At 37.2% G+C, this 26,272-nt stretch overlaps 1 protein-coding gene across 5 annotated transcripts in view; it reads right to left on the bottom strand.

Annotated features, from left to right (window-relative positions):
* The window catches only part of AKAP6 (A-kinase anchoring protein 6), a 273,822-nt gene that overhangs the window by 162,882 nt on the left and 84,668 nt on the right, over positions 1-26,272 (bottom strand). For all 5 annotated transcript variants that reach the window (XM_054067984.1, XM_054067987.1, XM_054067986.1 and 2 more), the window contains exons 3-4: positions 22,783-23,034; positions 16,048-17,826 (exon numbers count right to left, since the gene is read on the bottom strand). In XM_054067984.1, the coding sequence (XP_053923959.1) occupies positions 16,048-17,826; positions 22,783-23,034 (2,031 nt within the window). The remainder of the gene's footprint in view (positions 1-16,047; positions 17,827-22,782; positions 23,035-26,272) is intronic.

The following is a 26,272-nucleotide window of genomic DNA, read 5'->3' as shown; positions in this document are numbered from 1 at the left end:
ACAGTATAAAGCTATACTTATTCCATGCTGCTTAGTACAGAAATAAATGTTTCTGGGTTGTTATTGGATGATTTTTACCAACTTCTATAGTAAAGTTTGCAAATAAAGATGAAGCTCTTCCTGTACCCCACACCAAAAATTTTTAAACATTTGCCTTTAAAACATTCGTCTTTCCATTTTATTTTATGATAATTTTACAGATTTTCCTAGGAGGAGGAAGAAAGTCCTGGTCACACATCCGTGATCAGGGATCAAAGCTAGAGCAAAAATGGCTTCATTTGAAACTAGGCAAGTACAAAGTTATTTCTTGCAGTCTAATTCTATTTGCTTTGGATGGATGTGAATGAAAAAGACAGACAATTTTAAGTACTGGGGAAAAATAACCAACCCAACTGTAACTTACTGTGTCTGCTTTGGTGCCTTATAGAATGAAAATATACTTAATTCAATTGTCCTATAGAATTAAAAGATTAATTAACTGAAGAATTAAAAATAAATTTGATGAGATTTAACTAAATACCCTGAGACTTACTCATTAATGACAAGAACACTCAAAATTTTTGAGCCATAAGAAATAAGAATTCACTTGCTGAGTCACCCAAAAAGGGCAGGGGTGCATCAGCTCAGAAGCCAAACACATGTGTGGGTATCGGGATGAGGAAGGATGGAACTGGAAGTGTGCCTTTCACCCTTGTTCTTTGAAATATAAGGACATACAAAAGATACAAATTCCCCAGCTGCTGCACAGGGCTGCAGGGCTTCCTGTACCCTCTACAGGTGGGCAAAGGATCTTGGGTTAGGCAGCCTGGTTATGTCTGGCCTGTGGGATAACAAAGTGGGAATGCAGCTATGGTGGAGCGCTGCCAGTACAAGAAGCCCTGGAGGATGGTGGTGAGGCCTATGGAGTTGGTCAGATGAACAAGTCTCTCATGTAATTCATCATATTTAATAGGACTCTGTATGTTCTGTCTATCCCAGGTGTGTGTCAGAAAAATTAAGTACTTGAAACTAATACAGATATAGGCAGTCTTTGTCATCCTAAGCAGTCTGCGTCTGATTTCATTCCTTTTTCCTGTTTTGCTGGATCCTGTTTGCCTGTTCCTCCCTGCTTACAACACTGTTCAGACAATTTGCAGCACTTCTCTACTGACTCTTGGTACAGCCCAGGAGTTCCTCACTCCCTATGTCTCTCCAGCTTCTACAGTCCCCTTCTGAACTTCCCCATTGAGCTTCAGAAGCCCACTGAATCTCTGGCCAAAACCCGACATCCTTCAGAAACAGATATCCATTAACTTTCCACTTCCTAGTTTGCAGCAGCAGACCCTATTCAGATACTTGTTGATCGAAGAGGTTTTGGTACCCACTGAGCATAGTTACATGCTCCCGTGGAATTGATGACGTAGCCAATGCTCACAGTGAATAAAGTATGAAGTAGAGTCCCAGAGAAATGTTATGGACTGTCAGCAAAATAACGTGCAGTTCACGAATTTAAAAACTTCTGATAACAGCTCCAAACAACATAAGTTTTTGTGATATTGTAGAAAGGTTCCAGTCCCTCGTATCTGTGCATATTCTCTTAGCTTGTCAAGGATGTTGCTCAGGCATATACTTACTGGATTGCAATTTTTTGAGCAGCACGCGACGAAGACCTTCCAGAAAAGACCTCCTGTTGTCACATTCATGAAAAAACTCACATGTATGTCAAGTGATTCACTTAAAATTATGCACAAATATTTCTCAACTATGCCAATGCCCCTTCTTGCACTCGAGCTTTTAAAGTTTCCTAACTTAATTTCAGTGGTTTAATTTTACTTTTATATTACAAGCTTTCTCTTTTTCGGTCAGATAGGGAAGTAAACAGTTCTGATGTTCAATAATTTTAGCACTTCAAATGATCTCATTTAGACTTTGATGTTCAGCTTTCATTAATTGAATGGAATGGCAAAGGAGGATGTTTCCATCACTTTACAAATCCAGCTTTTATTAGAACAAATTTAGAATGGGAACAGACTAAAGCCCAGTTCTGTAATTTTGAGCTTTATTCTAAGAAATAGCATATTTATGGTTACCGAAAAAATAAATGCAAACCCATGGAAATTTTACTATATTAAAAGACGCAACCTCTTTTTTTTCTCTCTGATACATTAAAAGCACCTGTACCTTAGATATTTTTAATAGAGTTTTGATGTGAGATTCATTTAGATGGGGAATTTGGATATCTGCACTTATGGAAGCTAGCATTAACATTGCCAAAATTATGCATAAACCAGAGGGTGCAACTGCATCCAGTTAATACCATTATGAAGTTTGATGAGCCTCATCCTAGACCAAATTTTGGTTTTGTTTTACTGAAAAAAAAATCTAGATTTACTGCGCTGACATGGCACAGGTAGCAGAATTATTTTAATACTTTTTGGCTTGTAATTTTAAGTTGTGCAGTATTTATTAGTCTAACATTTTCTTTTATGCGTATGCTGGCTTACACTTAAGGCACTTCTGGTCATTGCATTAGTAAAGGAACAAAGCCTTTCTAATGACCTGAGCTAAGATTAAAATCAGAATAGGGAGACACATGAAACTACTAAATGCAAAATTACTAAAATCATCTGCCATGGTAATGAAGAGCGATGGTGGGAAGTCTACTGTATTCCACAAGCCTCAATGTGGAAGCACCAGACACCAGTGCTTGTTAAATCACTACCTCAGACCTTTTTTCTCTCTACCTTCCCTTTTATTACACAACAGGAGTTCTCTTCTTAAAAGAATTGGTTATGAGGCTGTGTGCTTAAAAATGAATGTCCAATTTTGTTGCAAGCAGACGGTGTTGTAAAGTTTGTTCCCAATTTATAAAAAGACTGAGCTCACAGAGGGGTCTGTATATGAGGATGGGCTGGCTCTAAGGGCACTTCTATCACAGAATGCATTAAGAAAACCCTTTGTCTAACCACAAAAGGACTTGCATATTAGTCTCAGGAGTAACACATTCCTGCCCATGGACTTTATTTTCAAAAGGATAAAAGTGCACTTTCTTCATAGGCAAAGGTAAGTCAAAGAAATCCAGGTACTCAAGAGGACGAGGCTGCAACAAACTGCCACAGTCAATTTAATTGGAGTTAGACCCAGAGGCAACAATAAAATCATTAGCAGTACAGATGTTTGGGATCCCCAAGGAACCAAGGTGCCACAATGGAAAATATTCTTTGTGTGATATTGTCAAGATTCTGTGGCAGACGGTGACCTCACAGAACCATACACCTGACCAAATACATCAGTAGGATGGCAATACTTAATATGCAGTTCAGGATACATTCATTCAGAAACACTTCAGAAACAGAACTTAGCAGCTTTCTGCTAAAGAAGTGCCACATTTTCTCAATAACCCTGGGCTATGAGAATGTGCAGCTTAAATGTACCCCTCCAAACAGGGAAAAGATAAAGATTAAATACTTTTCTAAGTAGATACATCTTCATCTTCTACTATATACTGCCTCATTAAATATTTTTAAGACTGTTAAATTACACAGGTCTTGCATGAATGCCAGCTATAAGCTTTGTCCTTACTACCACACACAGACTTAGAAATTAGACTATTGATGGTATTTTCTCTAGTAGGCATCTATCTAATCAGTCTTGGTTTATATGGTTACAGAACAGAAAGTGGTAGAACAGGACGGTCACTGGCTAATGTCTTTTCCTGGTTTTGAGACCCCAGGATGCATTCTGATGCTGGAAAAGAAAAGGATTAATATATAAAAATATAGAGTTATATCAAGCAGAGCCAATCGGACATATTTCAACTTTTCAGGGAGATTTCACTGGAAAGTTGAGAGTACTTCTTAGTCTTGAAACAGTGAGGACAGCAAAGCCCAGTTCTTTCAAGTGTAGGAAAACACTGCAAGTTAACTGAGTTCTATCTTTGTCCCTAAAACGTGATGATAGGTTGCTCTTAATTTTTGTGGACCTTGTGGTCCACTACTAAATCAACAGATTTTGCTAACATTTCCAAGCTATTTTTCCATACTGTACTCTGACTAGAGCAGGAATGGCAGAAAAGATTTTTATGAAGTTCTCAGTTTCCTAAAGCCTTCTAGGTAAAAAAGCCAGAATCATAAAAGCAGGACAGACATAAAAAGCATGATACAGAGACGTATGCAAAGTATTACATTTCAGTCCATTAAAAATAACTATATTCAAAGACAGTGAACCTGATTCTGCAATAAAAAGTTCACTGCCTCCGTGGGACTGTTGACTTTATTTCTGCCTTTAGACAAAGAACAGGTTACGCTAATCTGAATATTAAGAATCGTTCCCAAATGTATCCCTGAAGATTACTTAAACCTTTCCATGATGCCACAATTTTTTTTCTTTAACCTATGCCTTGTCTTACCTTTTGCTCAAGGTGAAGATCCACTTTCTATTTAAAAGAACTACCACAAGGCCCCAACTGCTATTTGAAACTTATCTAAAAAGGGATGTTCTTAGTATTAGCAGATTGGCCATGGGACAAAGATAGGTATGGGAAAAGTAAGCTATATGCTTCCTAAACCCTGTTCCTGAGACATGTATTTTTAGCTAGCAGGCAAGCTTCCAACCCTTATTGATAACATTTCCCCTGGCCTTTTAAAGTGTCAGTGAACACCTAGAACCACAGAAGCAAGATCCATGGGCTGGAAGGACACTGCTGGGGGGAAGAGATCCATGCAGCCCTGAGGCCAAGACAGCTATGTGCATGAGCGTTATATAGCAGCATAAGAAAGGCCAGCACCATTGTGAATTTGCAAGCGTTCAAGAGCAGAGAGGACTAGTGGAGAAAAGGGAGGGGAAAGGGTAGAGCGCCCGATTCATCCATCATTTAAAGAATCATCTGGTATGAACTTAACAGTGATATGGATTGGTTACAAACCTCCAGAGAGGCCATCTGCTCTGATGGCAATAATGCCAGGCATACAAAACGGCTGATGATCTCTTCTTATACTGACTTGGCCATGCTTTCTGCCTGAGATGTAACGTTAAGAGATATAAAACCAGATAAGGTTTTAGGCGTCCTGCATTCAAGTGAAGACAATAGTTTACACTGAGAAAACATGGGAGGCCAGTGCTGTATCTCAAAAGTGGTGTGAGATTCAAAGTGATCCTGGGAATCTAATAACTAAGTTAGCATATCCTTCTTTGTATTGAAAAATTTTACCTGTGCCTTCACATCCTATATGACAGAGAATAATTTTGCTTATCTGCCTCCTGAGTTACCATGCATACTACCTTGAATCTAAACTTGAACAAATTGTTCAAGTTCCATGTCAGGCCATGGTGCTGGATGGCAGTAGCAAAGACTGATCTGCAGCTTGGCCTCCGAGAGAACACACTGGCTGCAACACAGCCTGCGCAAGCCCTCTCGTGGAGACAATTTATACCGCCTGAAAACCATTCTTTTGGATGTCTAAAGCATCCTCTGGAATGGATGAATGTAATATCAACAAAACCCCCACAGCTTTTACATGAATAAGTTTTATTGCCACTGGGTTATGCAGATACAGATGTATTGGTTAAAGAAGTAAATATTTTCCACTGTTCTAATCAGTACTGGCTTTTGTCAGACAACCTCTGCAGTGAAATTCTGTATTCGCGTGTTTCTAGCATTCGTCTCATTCACCTTCCCCCGTCTTTGTGAAATTTTGAGGTTGTCTGGGAAAAGTTTCCCAAGGGAATGATATTGAAACTATGGAGTCAATAGTATAAGCAGCAGAAAGGAAGAACACAGGGATTAAATAAAGGATTCCAAGCGCCTAGAAAATGAGACAGAAACAGGAAGGAAGAACAGAGAATAAGGAAATGGGGCATAAACAGGGAAGAAAATAGAGGGGAGAAAATATAAGCAAAGGACAAGATAGCTTTTTTTACTTTGTTTTTAAAAAAAGGTGTTATGTTCTTTGGGTCATTGGAAGGAAAATAAGCAGACTAAAGCTCTTAGAGTTAAAAGCAGAACGGTCAGCAATCATGGTATTGTGAACAAGCTGAGTAGCGTACAGCCTTCTGAATGATCATCCAAATTTGGTCTTTGAAGTTCACCATACTACTAGGACTGAATGTATTGTTCCTGAAAATATATTTACTCACAAAAAGCAATGCCTGTTATTGGTCATATCTCACAGAAATACTCACTACTCTTAAAATATTTTTTTTCTGAATGATTTCTTCTCTATATAAAACACAAGATGCCTAAGTAGGAAGCTAAGGAATAAAGATAGGTGCCCAAAACATCTTCTGTAACAGGGTAAGTTTAAAGTTTCTCTTAGGTATCATAGCATCAAACATCCTAAACTGAGGCATTTTTAGATTATACTGTCTTGTGACCCTGTCTAAGTCAAAGACTTGCCATATCTAGAGATCAGCTAAGAGACGTGTATGTTTTTAAGTCACATACTCTTGTTCTACTCAGCTGGTAAACCAGGGAGTGAGTTATGAACACAATGCCTCTAGAAATTTGTAGCCAGCCATGTATCAAGGGAAGGAGAAGAATAGCAAATAAAGCTGCTTAAGCCAAGAAAGACAATGCAAGTAACTCCCAGAAAGAGAGACTTAACTCTGCAGCAGCAGATGGAATGAGTGAGTGGATTCTGGAAAGACCCTGAGCACAGCACGGGAGAGGGAGTCTGTCTTTGGCAAAAATACCAGGCACTAAAATGACTTGCTATGTCCTGTTCAAAAGATAGTGACACAATGCTGCTGTATATTCATATCTATTTCACAGTCCCAAATTTCCTTTCTTCTGTCCACTATAAGCAATTCTAAACTAGAATAGAAAACGTAGAAGTTATTTCAGGACCTGTCATTTTTAAGTGCAAATTTATAATTTATTCTACAGATAAACCTAAAATCAAACCTTCTAATCAGAACTGTCCCCTTTCTTTCAGTATGAAATATTTGTTATGTAGCAACCTTGATCTAAACTCTGGATAATGTGGGTGTATAATCAGTATCTTCATTTTCAGTGAAGTAAGTTGTCTAATGTGCTTATTCTAAAAATGCTACCAATATAACTGCTGATGTTGAAGCAACTTACAGTGATGTAAGGGTACTTGGAAGTACTGCATTGCCTCTTAATATAATAAGTGTTGTGTTGGCAACATACCTTATCCTTAGATTGTTTTACACCTAATGCATGTATCGACTATGAGCTGAACCATATCCAAAAGATGAACTAAAAGCCTGAAAAATAGATTATTATATATGACCATCACTCTTTTGTTTGCATACCTTGAGTATTTGGACTTCAGACGGTGAACTGGGGGCAGAATGTCCTTGTGCAGCTGTTATTTCTGCCGTTGGTCAGCTGCTGCCTTGCACGTACACTGGGCAGTACTGGAGGACACTCAGTCAAAGCCACACTGGCACCTCCCCTTCCCCAACATTTTTGTACTCTTTAATCTCATAGTTCCTAGAAATGAACCTCATTCCCCAGCATTTAATTCCTTGAAACATGTGCGTAATATATATATATATACTATGGTTGTCTCTGCAGCCTGAAATCAGAGTAACCCTATGGCAGGATGTTAATTAACCAGAGATCTGTGCACTTCCCTTTTCCCAAACAAAGAACAAATCATGTTTTAAAATGGTATACCTTTACCCAATGGCACAAAATTAATTCTACTATACGTTTTAAATAAGACCTAAATTCATTATTTTTTATGTAACATTTCCAGTAAGTTAGCCGGTAAGCGGTAGCTAAAGGAAGAAAGCCACTATGTTCTTGGCCTGATGGTCACAAAGCAGGATTAAACACTTCTTATTTAAATAATGGAACTACAGTTACTTAAATAATAATAAAAATGGCAGTTACCTTGCAGGGAGATAAATTTTTTTTGCAGAGGATGTGGGGGATGTGTTTAATAGATTTCAAAAAAATCTGTAGAAGTGCACGTGCAGGTTTTTTTTTAAAGTTTAATAATCTAGTTACATATGCTATTGCTTTTTAAAATCAGAACAATATTTCAACATTTAATTTCTTGGAATAAAATACATTAAAAAATTGTTGGTGAATGCACCAAAGCAAAAAAAATCTTCATAAGGAGGAAAGATTCTAGCTTATGGTTTATTTATCTCTGAATTTCTAACAACTACGTTTGTAAAGTTAAGTGAGCGTCGTTCATTTGAGAAGGAAGTAAAATGCACTTTTGTAAAATAACTGCAGTAACAAGTTCTGGCCTCAAGAGGGAGATATATCACCATGTCTAAAAGTTTTCCAAACCACCGGGAAAAAGCCCTCTTTTTGCTGAAATAGATTATATGCTGTTTGCTTGTGCATAACTGCTAAATATATTTACCTCTGCTATATCATTGACATAACTTAAGAGATAATGACCACGATTCCCCTTTCAAAATCAGAATGTTTAATTCATCATTTCCTATTATTCGAGGCTAATTTGCTAAAGGAGGTTAAGTGTGTCAACTCACAAGAGATATTATAATTCTTTGATCCATGAACTTGTTTTGCAGTTAAGTTTTAGAAGTTTAAAGCCAGCAAAAATGGAAATTGCCACTCTTCACTAACCATGGCAGCAGCAAGAATAGATTAGGATTCACAACCACTTTTCTTTCCTCCATTATTTCCCTATTTTTCTAATTTAGCCTCCTGTAATGCACTTGATTCTTGTTCACCTGCAGTTTCCAAAGCAATCCTGTCACTACTAGATTTCTCCACTGATTATTTGGGTTTTTTTTTTTGCCTCTTGGTTCATCTACTTTCCTTTTTAGATACTTTATTTTTTCCAATGGACTCTAGGGCGCATTCATTTATACCCTCTCTAGACCCTAATTCTGACTTGCTTTACACATCCCAAAATTTAGATATCTTTAGAATATAAAATAAAACCAAACTCTCGTCTTTAGCCATCTTATTCTTTATTTTTAACCCCAGAAGTTGTGTTGTTTCTAACAAATTTACTGTTTCGGGGTTTTTTTTTGTTTTCTCTACCTCAGGTGAGCTGTAAGGGATTTACACAGCATTGTATAGATGAGATTGACTTTAGTGTGGACTTCCCTAATTTTGTGCAAGCTGCTATAGTTCAGTTGCTGCTAATAGTGCAACAGTGTTTACATTTTAAATTACCCTGTGTGTCTTTAGTCTTGTTCAGCACAATGAGGAAACATTAATATAGTCACATGCTGAGTACCAAAAAAGCAATTTAGGGAAAAACAATTAGTAATATTAAGTTACTGTGACTTGAACAGCTACACTGTCTATTATAAAAAATCTGTTTTCTTGTTGAGTCTCCCTCTGTCAGCCTGGAGAGCTTCCAAAAGTTGTACAAGGGAAACCAGAGGCGAGTCTAGCCCTTGTTCTGGCAAACTTACTTGATCAACATGAGAATCAGCATTCAAAAGAAGTCTTTACTAACAATAAAGCAATATTCAGATAAGATTCTAGTTTGATTTGCTAAGGACAGATCAGCTGTTTGCGAGGATTATAATCTGTGCTCCAAGATCTGAAGAAAGGATGAGAGAACAATTTTTTGTCTTTCTGGTTGCTTTCAAGATAACTTCCAAATACCTATGTAAGCTATGTAGACAGCCTGAAACAAGCCTCTGAGAGGCAGCTTCCTGTCTATTTTTACTACAACTTGTATTCACTCCAATGCCTAATGATGACGACTTCGATTGGAGATTCAACGTGATTTAATGTTTCATTCCTGATCATAATATACTGGAAAGGATGCAGCAATGAAAACCAGTTGCTGTCAAAACATATAAAGATATACAAGAAGAAAAAGATGTGAACATATTTTGAGGAGTTATGCAATAATCTTACATAAGTGGACTTGATCTTTCTTCTCAGGTTAATTCTCTCTAGACCCCTGATCATTTCTCTTGCTCTGACTCATCTCCAGCATGTACATATTTTAAGGCAGTGGTGCGTTAACAACAGTAGACAGACCGGAATTTGATTTAGGTGGAAGTTAGTAGCAATGTATTATTTAAATAATTAAATATTCAGAATAGTGGTTTTGGTATACTGTATCTTTCTGGAATATCCTGTACTTCCTCACAGAAGATACATAAAACATAAGTATCCAAGAGCCTAAGTATATTATGTAACAGAACAGCTAGACCTCAAAATATTAGGAAAGTTACAGGTCACAATGAAAATATAAAGCAATGAGCATTCCCTCTCACCCCTCCATATTTACCATATTTAAGGGAATATTAGAAACCATAATTTTAAATTCAATCAGTTTTTGTTCAATAACGGTGGCACTCCAAGGAGCCCTAAAATCAGTACCGTATCTAGTTAACAGGGTAGCTTGAGAAATTATTTCACACTTTTCACAGACAATCTCCAGTACCTGCCCGCTGTAAGACAGCACTTATTGAGGATTCAGCCCTGAACAACACAAAACGATTCCTCTTAAACCACCGTACAAACTCTGAAGTAAATTCCCAATAGCAATTTGATTCTTTCTGTGTTTTGAAAGCTGGTGTCACCACTGAAAGCTTCCAAACCTACTTCAGTGGTTTCTGAGTGCCTTTCTCTATCTCTGTGGGAGAACTGGAAGTACTGAGCAGTCCCAGACATAAAGAGGGTCTCTGTATGGATAGAAATGAATCAATCATAAGAAATGAATCAATCATAAGATTATCTTAAAGTTAATACTGATTAGTTCTCCAAATTATTGCTTTGTCCCTTTTAATTCTGGAGCCTCTATTGACTTTCCCAGTAGGTCAGCTGGCACCCACTGCTTGCCTTTAAGTCTGTCCTCAGTGAGAGCAGGAAATCCACCTTTGCATTCTTCCCTCTTTCCATCTTCAACACCCTTTTGCCTATTCCAGAAGGCGAAAAATGATCCTTGACCAATTCAAGTTTCCCATTCACAAATAAATAACATGGATGGCTGTGGCGCAGGCTTGTGACTGGGCTGTGATACAGATGATTAAGACATGACTCTGTGTTGTAAAGCCAATGGTCACTTAAAGCTGATCTGAGTAACTACATTAGAATAGGAGATGGAGTCTCACAGACTCATGGATGCAAAAGCAGCACTTCCTCAGTTCATATAAGTTGTTAGTAGTCATTCCTGAGCTGAAATGTGCTATCCAACTACGTACACAATGAGAGAGAATCAGGAGGCTTTTTGCAGCCAAAGGTCTCACTTCAGGTGTGAACCAAATATTGGATGTAGACATACCCCTTACAATCAGTTCTAAATACTAGTAAAGACATACCCTTAAATCAATGCTTCTAAAATTATTTGTGAGCAGATTTTTTCTATTTTTTCCCTCTCCCCTCCCCCTCCCAAAATTACACAGAATGTCTGGCCAAATACCAAATGTAAAATAATCCCTGATCTACAACTTCTCGCTGCCAAATCATTCTGAAGTCTTTCAGCTGGAAATTTAAATACTTCTGAACAAGCGTATGCTTTGCTATAGATGTGTTTCATTAAGAAAGCATAGTTCCTTCAGTCAGTTTTACATGTAAAGTTACAAATTCAGTATTCACACAGCTTACATAGAAGCTGCTGTTTTTGCAAAGCGTGCTGATGACAAACAGGCTCAGACTATTTGTGGTAAATCAAATGCCGAAGAAAAGTGAATGTACTTGAGGAGCTGTTTAAAATTCAAGACAACTGTTAGGAGCTAAGTGTTTTGGAGAAAGAGAGGGTTCACTGTATTTCAATATCATCTTCTAGTAAAGAAGTATTTATCTAAGTAAAAGTCAGGGTTTCATACGCGTACTAAATTACTGCTTGGTAATAGTTCAATCACCTTGCAAACTGAGGAGTGGGCCTTCAAAGCAGCGGAGTATCATCAGACTCAAAACAGCAAAGCACAAACTTCACTCTTCGTACAAAATGTGAAGCAACATTTTCAATTATGCTGTACAAAGCAGCAGGACTGCTGAGAAAACTGCGAAGTTGCCAAGGAATTTCTGGATCTGATACCTCTTTCACTTATTTTTTTAATATATAAACTGGTAATCAACCAAGAGCAGTGATTCAAACTGAATTGTATGAAGCAGTATAGTAAGATTTGGAGATGAACAAATTTTGGCAAACACTTTATCTATAAGGAAAAATAGGCATCTGTTTATTTTAAGAGGGTCACTATTAGAAGCACTGTTACTAAGTTATTCAAAGCAAGAGGGCTGAAGAGACCACTAAAACACTTCCTATTAGTTCTTCACTAGCCTAGCTCCACAGCTCAAACATCGTCTTCTCTGCATGCTTTTCCCTGTAGTGATGAAAATCACTTCCAAACACAAATAAACTTTGTTTCCTCTAAAGCAATCCAGCTACCTTAGCAGTACATGTGTGTTTTCAATCCATTCTCTGCCCAGAAGCAACTCTGTCCTCTTTCAATCTAAACAACGCAAATTCTTTCCCCTTTGTGTCTGCTCTCCAAATATTTTTTGATCAACTAGCTCTCCACTGCCCAAATACATTCTCCTTTGTAGGTCACACTGATCCTTGGTTCCTCCTAGACAGTAAAATTTTTCCTGTTATTCAAATAATTTGCAGAAGGTATCTTTAATCTCGGCTCCACTGAAGCATCTTGGGTTCAAAGGGGTTGAAAGTCAATTAATAGTATTATTTTAAAGAAAACTTAGTTTTCTCACATAAAGTAAATCTTAAAGCATTCTGAAACGAATAACATAGAGTCTTAGTGTTATGTATGAGAAGTGGCAATCAGCCATATTCTTACAGCAAACAATTCTATTGAATTTACCTGTGAAAATGATGATGTTATACCTTCCCCCCTCTAGTTAGTATAACGAAACTACAGTGCTTAATCTGCATACTAAATATTTATAAAGAGTAGCTACTAAAAGCTGAACTATGATGATAAGAGGAATATTCAGAATTTGATATCACTTGTTCGCACATTTAACTCCAAAAAGTAAATTCTGAAACACACAAGGAACTGGCACAGAACGGAGGCACCCAGTGCTAAAAACATGTGCTAAGGAATTAGCTGCAGTTTGAGGCAAAATATGAAAGAGTATGCAATATTTATTGAGAAGTAAGAAAGTGATTCTATGTAACAGCACATGGCCCAGTCAAGCAGAATTCTGTTTGTAGGTAAAACAGATAGATTAACATACCTATGCAAGGACATCTGCATAATTTTCAGGTATGAAAAACTACAGTTTATCAGTTTCTGCATGACTGTCCTCCATATAACTGAGAAGTGAATAAGACTTCCAATAAATGCTTGAGCATATGTTCAACAAATCTCTTACTGTGAAGATATTACCAGATTTATACTAATTCAAAATTACTCCCATCAGAATAAAATACTGAAACTTCCTTGATTACCTAGCTAAAATATGACTTTCAATGATTTTTGAGCCAGGCAGTCATTTCTAAGTTGCTGTTATCCCAAAATGAAAGGTTGGGTTATTTTAGGTTTTTTTATAATCTCAGTAAGTAAAACATATTAGGCCAGACATTTGCAGCAGTGTAACTGGATTATTAATGGGTGTGAGCATGCTGCTTCTGTCCTTAATTAAGTTCTCATTTCAGATCTGGTTTCTTTAGCACAAAACTACTGCTAACAATGGTAGTATGGAATCATTGCTAAGACATGTATTCATGCAATTAGGACATTCTTTTTTGAGTTGGAGACTTCTTATTAAGTAACAGAATTACCATAAATGACAAATGACAATAATTAAAACCTCAATGGCACAGTTTTGATACTCTGCTTAGGAATTATGAAACAGGAGATCTAGCAAAAGAAAGGACTCAGTTGTGACACAGGTATGGTATTTTTAGTTAGATTTTGTTTACAATACTTAATAATATAACATAAGGGAAAAAATTTCTGGTTTTCTATTATTTAAGTCAAATCAAATTACCTTAGCAAGGCACCATACTGTTACTGAGGCAGGATTGGTAAGAGCTCTTCTAGTGAAAAATTGGTTCTGTACTAGTCTTACAAGCAGAAGGTATAATTACTAGCAGCAATGGAAAAAAATAGGTAAATAAACACCTTGAGAAAACCTTATATTTCTTTAAAATATAATAATATTATAATTGCTTTGTAAAATATTTCAAAACTTATCTCTAGATTCTTTTCATTCACCATTCAGGAAGTACATTTTTAAGTCAATCGGTTTAGATAGTGTATGCATTTCTGGATGAAATAATATGACACCTTCTTGTGTGCTGCTTTTAAGGGCATAGATCACTCTCTCTCTTCCTAGCAGTGCTCTGTGCATCTGCTCTTCTTTCTGTTTAAAGCCCTTTTTCTACTCTGAGCCTCTAACCACAACATGCTTAAGATTGTTTGCAAACTCCATGATCAACGTTTTGCAAACATTCATCATAACCAGGAACACTGAGAAATTGTAGAAAAAGCAGCATCAGCAGTAGCAACGTTCCTCAAGGACAAGAGTGGCAGCTGTAACCGTTAGCTGGAAGGGTTTACTCTGGCCAGAGGACAGCTAACTACCTTTAATTGCTGTCAGGAGCTCAACACACTCTCCAGAGGAGGTGAGCAGAGGATAGGTATGGATAGGAAGCACGTGTTTACAGCTGCAGACAGTTGTTACAGCTGGTTATTATTCTTCCATCCCGGCTACAGGGAATCACACAAAGACAGATGACCCCTCAAAAGTGAATTACCTTTTCAAAATCTTTGAGAAAAATAAGCATGATGATTTGAGAGAGCAATGCAGAAAGTTTCTCTGCCGCCTGCTTCTTGATGCTAGTCCCTAGACACTCAGCGATTCCATTCCTTAAAAAGGCAGTCATTTGAAAGACATCATCTTACCTATTCACAAGTAGCTTTGATGGGATTTGTTGCTTGCAAAGAATGAAGGAATATATCTATATCTGTCAGCTTCATCTAGGCTAATATTCAACACTGCAGAAACTTAAGCACAGAAACAGCTTGCATTTTCTGAAGACAGATCTTTCATCAGAATCCGGAAGATGAACCCCAGCCGTCAGGATAGAGTGAACAACTTGAAGCATTAAGCGCTGCCCGATAGAACTCTCTGTTTCAAGGCTGATACCTGCTGCTCCCTCTTTTGTTTAAGAAGATGTTTCTCTTTCTGTGTTTTCTACTTTGTCTTTAAACTCATACATCTCTAGCTCAACTACTTCTCAACTAGGCATAGTACTTCCATTGTCTTCAAAAGTTATAGAAATCATGCTTTCTAAGAAGTATTTACTTAAGTTACAAAGCTATTTTCTTATGGAGCTTGATAGCACAGAAGATAATGCAGATACCAGGTTTAGCAATGAGATGCAAAGATCACTCTTTAATGTATGTTTCATGAATTTTAAAGATTTGGGAATCTCGTAGAGATGGAACTTCAACAGCCATTTTACTGAACTGTATTGAAGATGAACATTAAATGTTCTGAATAGGAGAGCTCTTTTCTACAATGGCCAGGAAGACAAACTCATCAGAAAATTGAAATAAAAATTTAGCAAGAATGTAAGCTCATAGTTATACTATTGAGATGGCTATGTCCTTATTTGATGATTCATTGAAATTCATCTCTCCTTGCAGTTTATCTTTTTCCTTGAAAAGGTCTCCCATAGTGTTGACTGCTGCAAATGTTTCTACTTTATATTATATGTGGTATGACAGGAATCAAGAAAATTATCCCTTTACTCTTGGACTAAAGCAATTCCTTTTTTATAAAGAAAATAAGCAGATTACATTAAGTATAACTACTGTCAAATACAACAAAGATCCCTGCTTTTCCAATGTTTATCTTTCGCTTAATGCAAAAAATATCTTATCATGTACCTGGTCTTGGCAAAGAGAAGCTCTATTGATAAATAATGTTTTGCCAAGTTTAAAAGCAATGGTGTAAGTAAAATAATGTAAGCAAATTTTGTGTAGTCAGTTAAAATTAATTGCAGTCTATTTATAATTATAACGATTACTACTGTTCTCTACTTCTAGCAGCCACTAGATGAGAACATTTTCATCATTAAAAGAAAACAAGAAAGCAACACCACCCCTGCCCATAGCTCCATCTCTGTATATAGGCTTAACAAGAACACAGCACAACACAGGGTTATCGCTTACCTCAATTTTTTCCCATATGGCTTCATAATTCTCTTGATGTTGTATATCTTGCATCAGTTGATGAATTAAAGCTGATTTATTTGAGGCAGAAGTCTCATTCTCAGTGGGCTGGGTGACAGCAGTCCGTTCTGTCTTTTCTTCAGTATATTTTTTAATGCAAGATACAGGCATAGAAAGATCTTCATCAGAGAGAATATCACTGAGAGGCCCAGATTCAATACTGTCACCTAAGGAGGATACTATGTCACTTGAAGAGCTTGGTGAAATTCTACCCATTTTTTTGTGCTTTTTTGTCTGGTACGTTGGATACATTTCTGAATCTGAGTTCATTTCTGACAGCTCCCAGTCATCGATGTTTTGAATGGTTCCTCTTCTGGGCTTTTGGGGCAATAACTTTGTCAAATTTTCTAGTTTTAAAGCTAATACTTCAGTTTGTTTGAGATGTGAAGGAAGTGCTAAATATTCATCAGATCCATACCAGACCTCACCATCTTTACTGTTTTTTTGAGTATAGCTTGGTGATGATGAGAAGCTTTTTTTACTTTTTCTTCTGAGTAGAAGAGGTGATGAGTTGGTATGCTCAGAACCAGCTGAGGAAGCACTCTTTCGGCTTCGTGTTGGTGAAATAAAAGGCTCAGTTTTACCTTGTGATTGCCCATTTGGGTCTATCTGGTTACAAGAATCTGATGATACAGAAGAATCTGTTTCTGTCTCATCCAGAGACTGACAGTTACGAGAAGTAATTCCATTTTGTAGAGAAGAACGTCCTCTTTTTTTCACTTGTATTGGTGAAGCCGTTTTACTTGTACCTCCAGGTGTTCTGCTAGCTTTCACTTTCTCTGGTGCATCATGAGACTTCTTGTGCTTTGATTTTTCTTTACGGTTATAGAAGTTAGATTTCCCTAGACATAAGGGACTGTCCTTAAAGTGATTCTTTGTTGTGTATTCAAGATTTCTGTCACCTATTGTATTTAAGCAATCGTATGACTGACTAACTGCAGATGGGCTGTTAGCGTAGGGTGACTGTAAAGCTAGGCAAAGCTTGGACCTGTCTGGTGGATCTAACAATGATGGTGTACTTCTGCTCATTTCATTTTTAACTATCTGAGATATTTGCCTTTTTAAATCATGGGCTTCCACATAGTCTTTAAACACATCATCTTTCAGAAATAGACCTCTTTTTGGCAATGTAGGCTGTGTAGGGGAGTCTTCATTATAGTTAAAGCAGTCTCTTATGGATCTCTTAGGTGTAGAGTTTTCACAGTGAGAATGTTTGATTTTTTCACTGGTGTGCTGGGGAAGATTGCATTCTGGTTTCTTTAATGTGGAAACTGGTTTGCTGTCAGTCGGTGAAACACCATCTTCAGAGCAAGGTCCTTTAGAAAGAGAGGAGTTCACACAAGGGGACAGCTCTTGTGGTGCTTTCCTGTCTTTGATTTCTTCTCCATCTTCTCCTGAATGAGGTACATGGGTTTCTTTCTCATTTAGTGCTTCATTACACTGGGAAGCAATGGAATCAGTTGCTACTGCAAGTAAACCCACACTTCTGATAAGTCCTGGAAAGTCCTTTTCCATCTCACTGTAATTCCAGGATTCAAATGATTTTGCTTTCCCTTGGCTGGAGGTCATATCATCCAGAACACCTAGCAAATCCTCACTAGGACTGTAGTCAGATAGTTCAAATGCAGTAATACCACAATCCAGTGACAAGTAATTTTGAGAACATTTGATGGTTAACTGTCCAGAATCATCAACTTCAGTTAAAGAGTCAAGACGGTCCTGAAATAGACAAAGAAATGGTACTTCCTTTTAGAAGAATAATTTTCACATACAGCACACAAAATGTAACAATCAGTTTCTATGTTTCACTCCCTACTTTTCAGAAAAGCATTCGTCACTGACCTGCCTGATTTTGCTTTACCTCGTAGATAAGCAAATCATTCTAAGGTATTTGGGAATTTAAAAACTTCATTTTGTTTATTGGTGTTTTCCTCCTTGAATTCTGCTCTTAGTTCTACTTACTATGCCAGGTGGACTCAGAAATTCCATGAAACAGACTCACAGAATTTCCCGTGGTAACTACCTCAAGCAGGGGAGAGTGTATCTTTGGGACTGCTGAGTGTTTCAGCCACTTGTTGATCTTATGTTCTCAGAAATTAATTTTGCACTGTGATCTTTCAGTTGATTGCTAGAACGTTTTTTTTCAAGCATCAAATAGCAATGTCAGACATTTCTTCCCATATTAATGAGATAAGGTTTGCTAACTACATTTCACTTTTTTGAAGCTTTATCAACTGAGGATTTATCTGCTGGATATTTGGAGCACAAACAGAAAACAGATCAAGGAAAATTAGTGTTTATAAATATTTTGGTGACTTACTTGAAGGACATTGAAAATATCTGACTACATTAAGATCCAAAAGCAGCCCAATATATAACAATCACAGAAAATTTTCATGTTCTGACACCTAGGCGGGCCTCAATATTTCCAGATCCCAGCACAGAATTTGAAACTTGAACACAGGATCAAATAATTCTGAAACAGTTTCTGTTTACACTGGTGTAAATCTTAAGTAACTCCATGAAACTATCTAGATCAAGATAAATTAGCAGAGCATGTCAATTGGACAAAATAAACTGAAAAGCAGAATTAAAAATAAAGAAGACAACATTAACCCAAATGCTTACAGAAGCTTCTTAAGAAAAGACATCATAAAGGGCAGAAACTCATGTTCCAGGATTTTAATTTTAGGTGCCTAAATCGGTATACTAGTCCTTATACCCATGTTTGGTTTTCATAGTAGATTTTAAAGCAAACTCTTGCATCTCCACAATAGGTTCCTGTCTGAATTGTTCTCTGGAGCAGCTTGTCTCACTACGCTGCCTAAATCCATAGTTTAAGGACTTTAGGCATCATGCCAGACGAAGGTGCAATAAACCCACAATCTCTTCATCTCACAATAAAGTACTTGGATTTTGGTCTGAACAAGAACAGTCTCAATAAAGAAGGCTATTGTTTGCCATCTTCATAAACTTATAATGTTTGAGCCCTGAACTCTTCTATTATTTATACAAAAGATTGATTAGAAAGTTATTTATCAACCATAATTTCGGACACTGAAAGCATCCTTGATTTAGCTCATTCTATCCAGATGCAGAATCTATGCCACAGATTGTACATTTTCAATAGTCTGGAATTAAAAGAGGAAGTTTCTATAAAACTGTCAAATTTATATTTTGCAGCTGCATTTATTAAAGAAAATAATGACTAAATAATGATCGGTGTTACAACTGCATTTTCCCTTTAATCTCACGAAAAGATTGGAAACTGTAAAACCACATATAAATCAAAACCTTTTCAAAACCTAAACGGCCTTCATTTCTCCTGAGTAATCAGCTCCATTCGTTCATCTCTTAAAAATGTGTTTATTAACATTAATAAAATTTACAATCACATGCATTAAACCATCTTGCTTGGTTATTTTCCAAGCAGCCTCTTAAATATGTGTTTCAGCGGAGCATTATTTAATGCCAGTATTACTGTGTTTTTAGTATTGTTTTTATTTCAGAAATATATGACATTTAGTTATTTGCATGGCTATCAACAGGAATGCCTCAGATAAAAAAAATGTCCCTTTTCACATAGTAATGCTTCCTGTAAAGTTCTGTAGTCTAATACTTTCTTGTATTTATATGTAAACCACTACAGTACTGTGGTTTTTTACCCTATCAAATAAGCTAATTTAATTTGTAAAATATTTCTTTCGTGACTTTACCAGTTGTTTGAGAACATCAGGATTAGTGAATCAGGATTAGCGTATTTAAGAGAGACTTATACTGATCCTTTCCATGTTTCATGACTTTATCAATTGGAACTAAAATTCACAGATTAGGTTCAGATGGATAGAACTCAGACTGCACAGAACTCATTTTTCCCTCCTTACGTATCTCTGGGTAATTCCTGAAGAAGAAATGGCCCTGTAATGGCATCTTCATCACTGCAGCTTGCCTCACTGTTTCCTCCAAGCCATTAAAAAGGTGCTCTTTGCTGCTGGCACCCGATTCAGTACGGCACTGCTGAGATAGCCAAAAGCACAGCTATTGCCTGCCCAGTTAATGAGCTGGGTTCCTAACCAAGCCAGTACAGCCTGTGCTGTACACTTTCATGTTTTGGTAGCTACACAACCAGTTTTATCCTCATTCATTAGGTTGAGGCTAACTTATGAGCGTTCATGTGAGTTACAGCTCCAGCGCAGATTTAGCCCAGGCGGGACAGTTGTGCGTGATAAACTATGCAGCCTGTGAACTGAGAGAGCACTGAATATTAGCAAGATGAGACTTTCTCACTGAACATGAGAGAAGTCTTGGCAGGTCACTTCTCCCGTGGAGCTCCTCGGTTAACATTGGCAGCCAAAGCCACTCTTTGCTATTATGCAGAACACAGCTGACGTGAGGAGGGAGCCAAACAGTTTGTGAAATGATAGTTTCTTGGACTACAGAATAGCATAACATTTGCTGTACTGGTTCAGATAAAATTTCTGTCTAGCCCAGTGTCTGCCTCTGCATCAGTTCTGAGCATTTTCTGCTATCTGAGCTACAGGCATGTGTGTACATACATGGCCCTTCCACACACAGCAGTCCCAGCCGCACTCCCAGCTTCTACGAATGATCAGCACAGGGGCTTCCTCATCTGGAGGTTATGATTCTGCCTGTCTTCGCTTAATTTTCAAATCTATTTTTTGAACTTCTTTCACCTTCTAATTGTCCTATGGTAGTGAATTCTAAAATAGAAGTCTTTGTTGTTTGAAAGTCTCTTTCTGTTCATTTCAAACTGCATGGCTCCTCAACCTTCGTTAAAAAAAACAAGCTGTGATTACTGGTTTGTAATCCCCAAGGAGTATTGAAAAGTAGGAGAATGTTTCTCTAAGGAAGAGTTATCTGTGAGGGCAAAAGTTTCTAGGTTTGCTCGATTATTCTCACTATTCACATGTGCATTAAATTCCCTAATAGATAATACTTGCAACATGAGGCATGTATTAGTCCTGTCTAGGAAATGATATGGGGGAAGCACTGAAACAAAGGTAGATAAGAATAGATAAAATTGACTTTACATTACATTTTATTTCTTTAATTATTTTCATCAAATAAAGCCTCTACCACTATACCTGATGAAAAGCTTGAATGAATAGCTGAAGGTTAAAAACTGCAGAGCAATTTCTGGGAACCTATTCAAGCAATAGAGCAGAAATGTAATACTTAAATCACGTCTCTGCTATTGCTAGCCATTAATTTTATCAAATATTATTTATGTTTTATTTGGAGTGGAAAAAAAGATTCCTGTCAGGATATTTTGTCTTTTTTATTACCACATAAGCCTATCTGGCAACATGTTTTTTCCCCGCTGAGAAATAATCTATCCTTCTCCAGTCGGTCCTCCCCTGTACTGGAGGGATGTTTTTTACAGCAGTTGTAATCAGATCCAGATGGGATATTTCCTGTTTCCTAGTGTCTGAATCTGCCCTTCCTTTTGAAATCACTACGCTCATGTCATAAAATGATGACTTCACTCTAATTCACCAGTCTGGATATTCAGAGAAATGTGGATTTCCTTCAGACTTGCCAAAGAATTTTTACCAGCAAAGCAGAAACTGAATCTGAAGCATCGGGTACGTATATATCCAGAAGAGGGGGTGTGGAAGGTGGGCCTGGACATATCTGAGTATTGATTTCAGGACTACCCACTCGTTGTGCCAAAGACAAAACCCAACAGGGAGCAGAGAAATATGCACATTCTCTTTAAACTTGAGTGATATGAAATTCAGGATATGCTTAGGAGACTTCTGACTTCCTCTGTAACAGAGGCCACAGAATCTCACTGCAGATCTAGCGGTCTCCTTTTGTAAATGTGTCTAATCCTAACAGAAGTGTTTTATCCTAATCTAAGGACTTTCAGCAAATGAAGAATCCTCTAGATGCTAAGGTATCTTCTATTAACCACTAATTATTATTAAAATGTGCATTTTATTTCAGTTATAAAATTGAGCCAGTAGTGTCCTTCTAGCTAAGCTAATTTAGTAATGGTGAATTCAAAGGAAAAGGCATTTTTATCAAATAAATCCCTATTTACAAAGCATTTACATGTATGTGAATTTAATACCCCGTTAGAGTAAAAAACATATGATTCATGCATCATTGTTTCTCAGACTTTTTAGAGGCATTTTGCAGAATTGCGACTCAAAGAAATTAAAGTCCATACTCTCTGTTTTAAAGAAAACTTGACGTAATCTAGAAGATTTTGGGAAAACATCATGTAAGCTTCAGGTCTGTGTATGCAAGAAGGTGATGTCTAAGCTTTTCATTAAACAATTCATTGCACATAAAAACTGAATTTTGAATTGAATATGAACCTTGAATTTATGGGTGATCACACCAAGGACTTTCAGCTAGTTGCACCTCTGTAAGTGTATCCAACCCTGTATGAAAAATATTTCCATCAGAAGGAAATGTCGCTAGCCACTAGCATGACAATTCTGAGAGTTTACCTTAATTTGCTTTATTTTGGTTAAGTAACAACAAATATCAGCTGAAGACACTTAAAAACACAAAATCAGCAAAATATCTGGAAGATAAATAAGCCATCATTAAAATTGTTTTCCTAGTGATTTTAAATGTGCAGCAGGGATGAACTGCTTCAAATACAAATGAAATACTCAAAACTGAATTTAGTTACTATACCTCCTTGGTCTCTTCAGAAAATGCTTGCAGAATATCAGTCTGCCTGGTGTAGTTTCCATTGGCGTCTTGTAGTCCCTGGAGAATACGCTCTCTCAGAACCAGAACAGAAACACGTAGCTGGTGCCAGAGTAGTTGTACTGTATGGATATCGACTATCACATTGACAGAGTAAGACAGAAGCTTCAGGGAAAACTCAGTCTCTAGTAGAGCATGAATTTGTTCAACGTGATCAGATATATCTTCACAAATATCCTGTAACGGAAAAATGAAGTAGATAATTAGCTACAGGCATGGTCCTTTCATGGATCAGCTCTACTTTTCATCTATTTTTTATTAAATGCAGCATAGATTATTTCAGACAGGAAAGATAATGTAATTAATAGATCATTTTGGTTTGGGTGGGTTTTTTTTTTTCATTTTATTTATGGCAATGCTACAGCAACTGAAGCAGCAGCTGTCCTGTTTGGCAGGACTGCTCAGTAAGTGCAGAGACATCATACAATAAAGAAGGATGGCACAACAAGATCACATGAATCAGAAGCAGAAAACTAACACTGTAAAGTGACATCCTAGAAGACAGCAACAGCAGTGAAAGTGCCACAAGCAGTCTCCCTCTTTGGGCATCCCCGCCCCTCAAATGCGAAGAATGTGATCTGTGCCATCATAGACAAAATTATTTTGGGGAGAATTTAGCTTTTAATCTAGTCTCTATAGCCAAGCACGGCAAAAGCCTAGGATAGACTCAAAGTGGCTAAAGTATTTCTGAGATCTTTGCTGATTGCTGCAATGTGAGAGTGCTAAATTTTGCATAGTCTTGCTCTGGACTCAAAATTGAACAGAAGATTGGTGGAGAAAAAGGGAGAGGAAAGAAGCTGTGAACAGTTGTATTAAGAAGGCAGGAAAGAAAACGTCAGTTACCAGGTTATGAAACTAAGGTTTTGGTAGGATGGTATCCTCCAAATTTAACAATTAATGTTGCACATTTCTAAACTGCCCCATATATAGTGTAAAATTTTTACAATCTAATCTTAGTTTTCTTTGCAAAAGAATAAAGTCAGCCAGCGCAAGACTAAAGAACAGTTAGGCATATACAACTGGGCATATACAACTGTTTTGTAATAATTCTGCTTGAAAACTATGTGTAAAAAGCATGTTATAAACAAGTAAGGAAATGTGATTAAAATACTGGAATAAAAAGAAGCGCTGGATTATAGAACTTTTTTTTTTTTTTCCCCATATCTGTGGCATATAATTAAAAGTGACTTAATAGCATATTTTAATAGCTCTTCCCCTCTATCGTCAGTCCCTTTGTAGTGACAACCAGCATCTACCTTTGCAAGCACAAAACAGCCTTGCTTGGAAATGCATAGGGTTGCAAGGGCTCAGGGCTTCAAATATCCACACAATTTCAGGTGAGAAAATGGATGCGGTAGTGAGCAGATTAGTGTGCTAATCCAATTGTACAGACACACAGACAAAGGTGAAATTCAGCAAAATCTTTTCCAAGCTTTGGAAAATTTTATTGTTATCCTTTTATCGGACTACAGCTGACACTTGACTGATAAGCACAGCTGTATTTCTATGTTTCAAATGTGTTAGAAGAATATTTTTAATGAATTACTTTGACTGCATTTGTATTCACTTCTCCAATGTTGTTCGTGTGGTTTTGCTCTTGGCCATAAAGCAGTTTAATTTCCATTTCAGACACTAAACAATAGGCTGTTGTCCAGTAATTGTGATTTCATGAATTAGACTAAATCTATAGAAAAATACTTAATATATTTCAGTTTGACTACTCATGTGAATGAGCTCTGGTTTGTGCCAACCTGCAAAACAAGTTTTCATTATTTTCCAACATGAATACAGTTACATGCTGAATTCGATTGACATAAGAATTCTCTGAGAGGCTGAAAACACAAAGCTGTACTAGAAAGTACTAACAATGATCAAGTGTCTCTCCAAAATTGTCAGAGAATGTACTGAAAATATTGGATAACAAATCTAGATAGTACTCTAAATCGAGTTCAGGCCCATGCTTCAAACAAGCTCTCGTGTGACTGTTACATCAGCTATCAAAGCATCTCAAATTGCTGATGTAGACAAACTTTCCACAACAACACAGAAAATTTTATGCCAAAATGCAAATCCCAGCACCAACAGAGGTTTGAAATAAGCACACATCCGAGGACTTATGCTGTTAATTTTCATATGGCTTGTTATAAGTTGCTCATTTTCCTCAAAAGTCAAAGTCTGAAGTAGTTACAGACTACTGCCAGCGTAGTGGCAGCCAAAAGCTTTATGTCCTAACAAGGTAAGTAACCACTTTTGACAGTTTCGGTAACATGGGGACGACCTAAGACTGACTTCGTCCATGTTCCCGTGAAGGTGACATCCTCTGATCTTAACATATAAGACTACCATCTCAGTCAGAGAGAAATAAAACACCAGCTCTTACAGGATTTAGATTTTAGAAAGACTGTATGGCCATAAGATAGGAAGCATGATGATGGGAAGGTGAAGGCTGTGCAGAGGATAGAATAGCTGTGTAAAGGCTAATGCCAACCCTTTGTTGAGAGAACACCATTATGAGGAAATGCTCACTTTCACCGTATAAGTTAATGCTCATTCGTCCTTAGTGAAGGAGCATTAATAAAGCTGCAGCCTATTTCCTTGCATCTTTTCTTTACCCTTGCGTGGCAAAACCCAGCATATTGAGAGAAGACAATATAATGTAAAATCCAGTTGGCATTATCTAAGACAACATTTTCTTACTCCTGTACCTGATGTCTAGATTTACATATAATTCCACGAAACGAAATACTTGTGTCTAGCACAGCTGTCAACTTAATAATTTTCTGTAACTAGTGCAGTTCAAATCACAGAATCACCAGGTTGGAAAGGACCCACTGGATCATCGAGTCCAACCATTCCTAACACTCCCTAAACCATGTCCCTCAGCACTTCATCCACCCGTTCCTTAAACATCTCCAGGGAAGGCGACTCGACCACCTCCCGGAATACAGCACAAAAATGTCATGTTATACAAGTTCCTGATTTTGCTGAGGCTCAAGGCCTGGTAAAACATGGCCTCATTGTTCTCATTCTTCCTGACTCCCTATAGGTGATGTAGCATTAGATTGAGCAAAAAGAGCAGAACATTGTCATGTGCCATTTTTAACACTTTGTATTTATAAATAAAGAACAGCGGTATCACAAGATAGTACCTAAATGCTGTCACAAGTGCCAGTTGCTCTTACCAGAAGTGACAGGTAAATAAAATATACCACGTACTTTTAAGTAATAAGGAAATAGCATTTATCTATTGGCATCTGTTTCTAAATATGCATAGTTCCAGGTCAGTGCAATAATATATATATAGCATGGAAATTCTTCCCCCTTTTATCACTATGTAGTTTCCTACTGGAAGGTATTATAGCCTGATTTTTAAAAAACACCGTCTCCAAAATAACATTTTGTAGTCATCGATCTC

This window comes from Cuculus canorus, chromosome 5, assembly GCF_017976375.1.
Source record: "Cuculus canorus isolate bCucCan1 chromosome 5, bCucCan1.pri, whole genome shotgun sequence".
In the NCBI taxonomy this organism is placed as follows: domain Eukaryota; kingdom Metazoa; phylum Chordata; class Aves; order Cuculiformes; family Cuculidae; genus Cuculus; species Cuculus canorus.
This window is presented reverse-complemented; position numbering and strand designations above follow the sequence as displayed.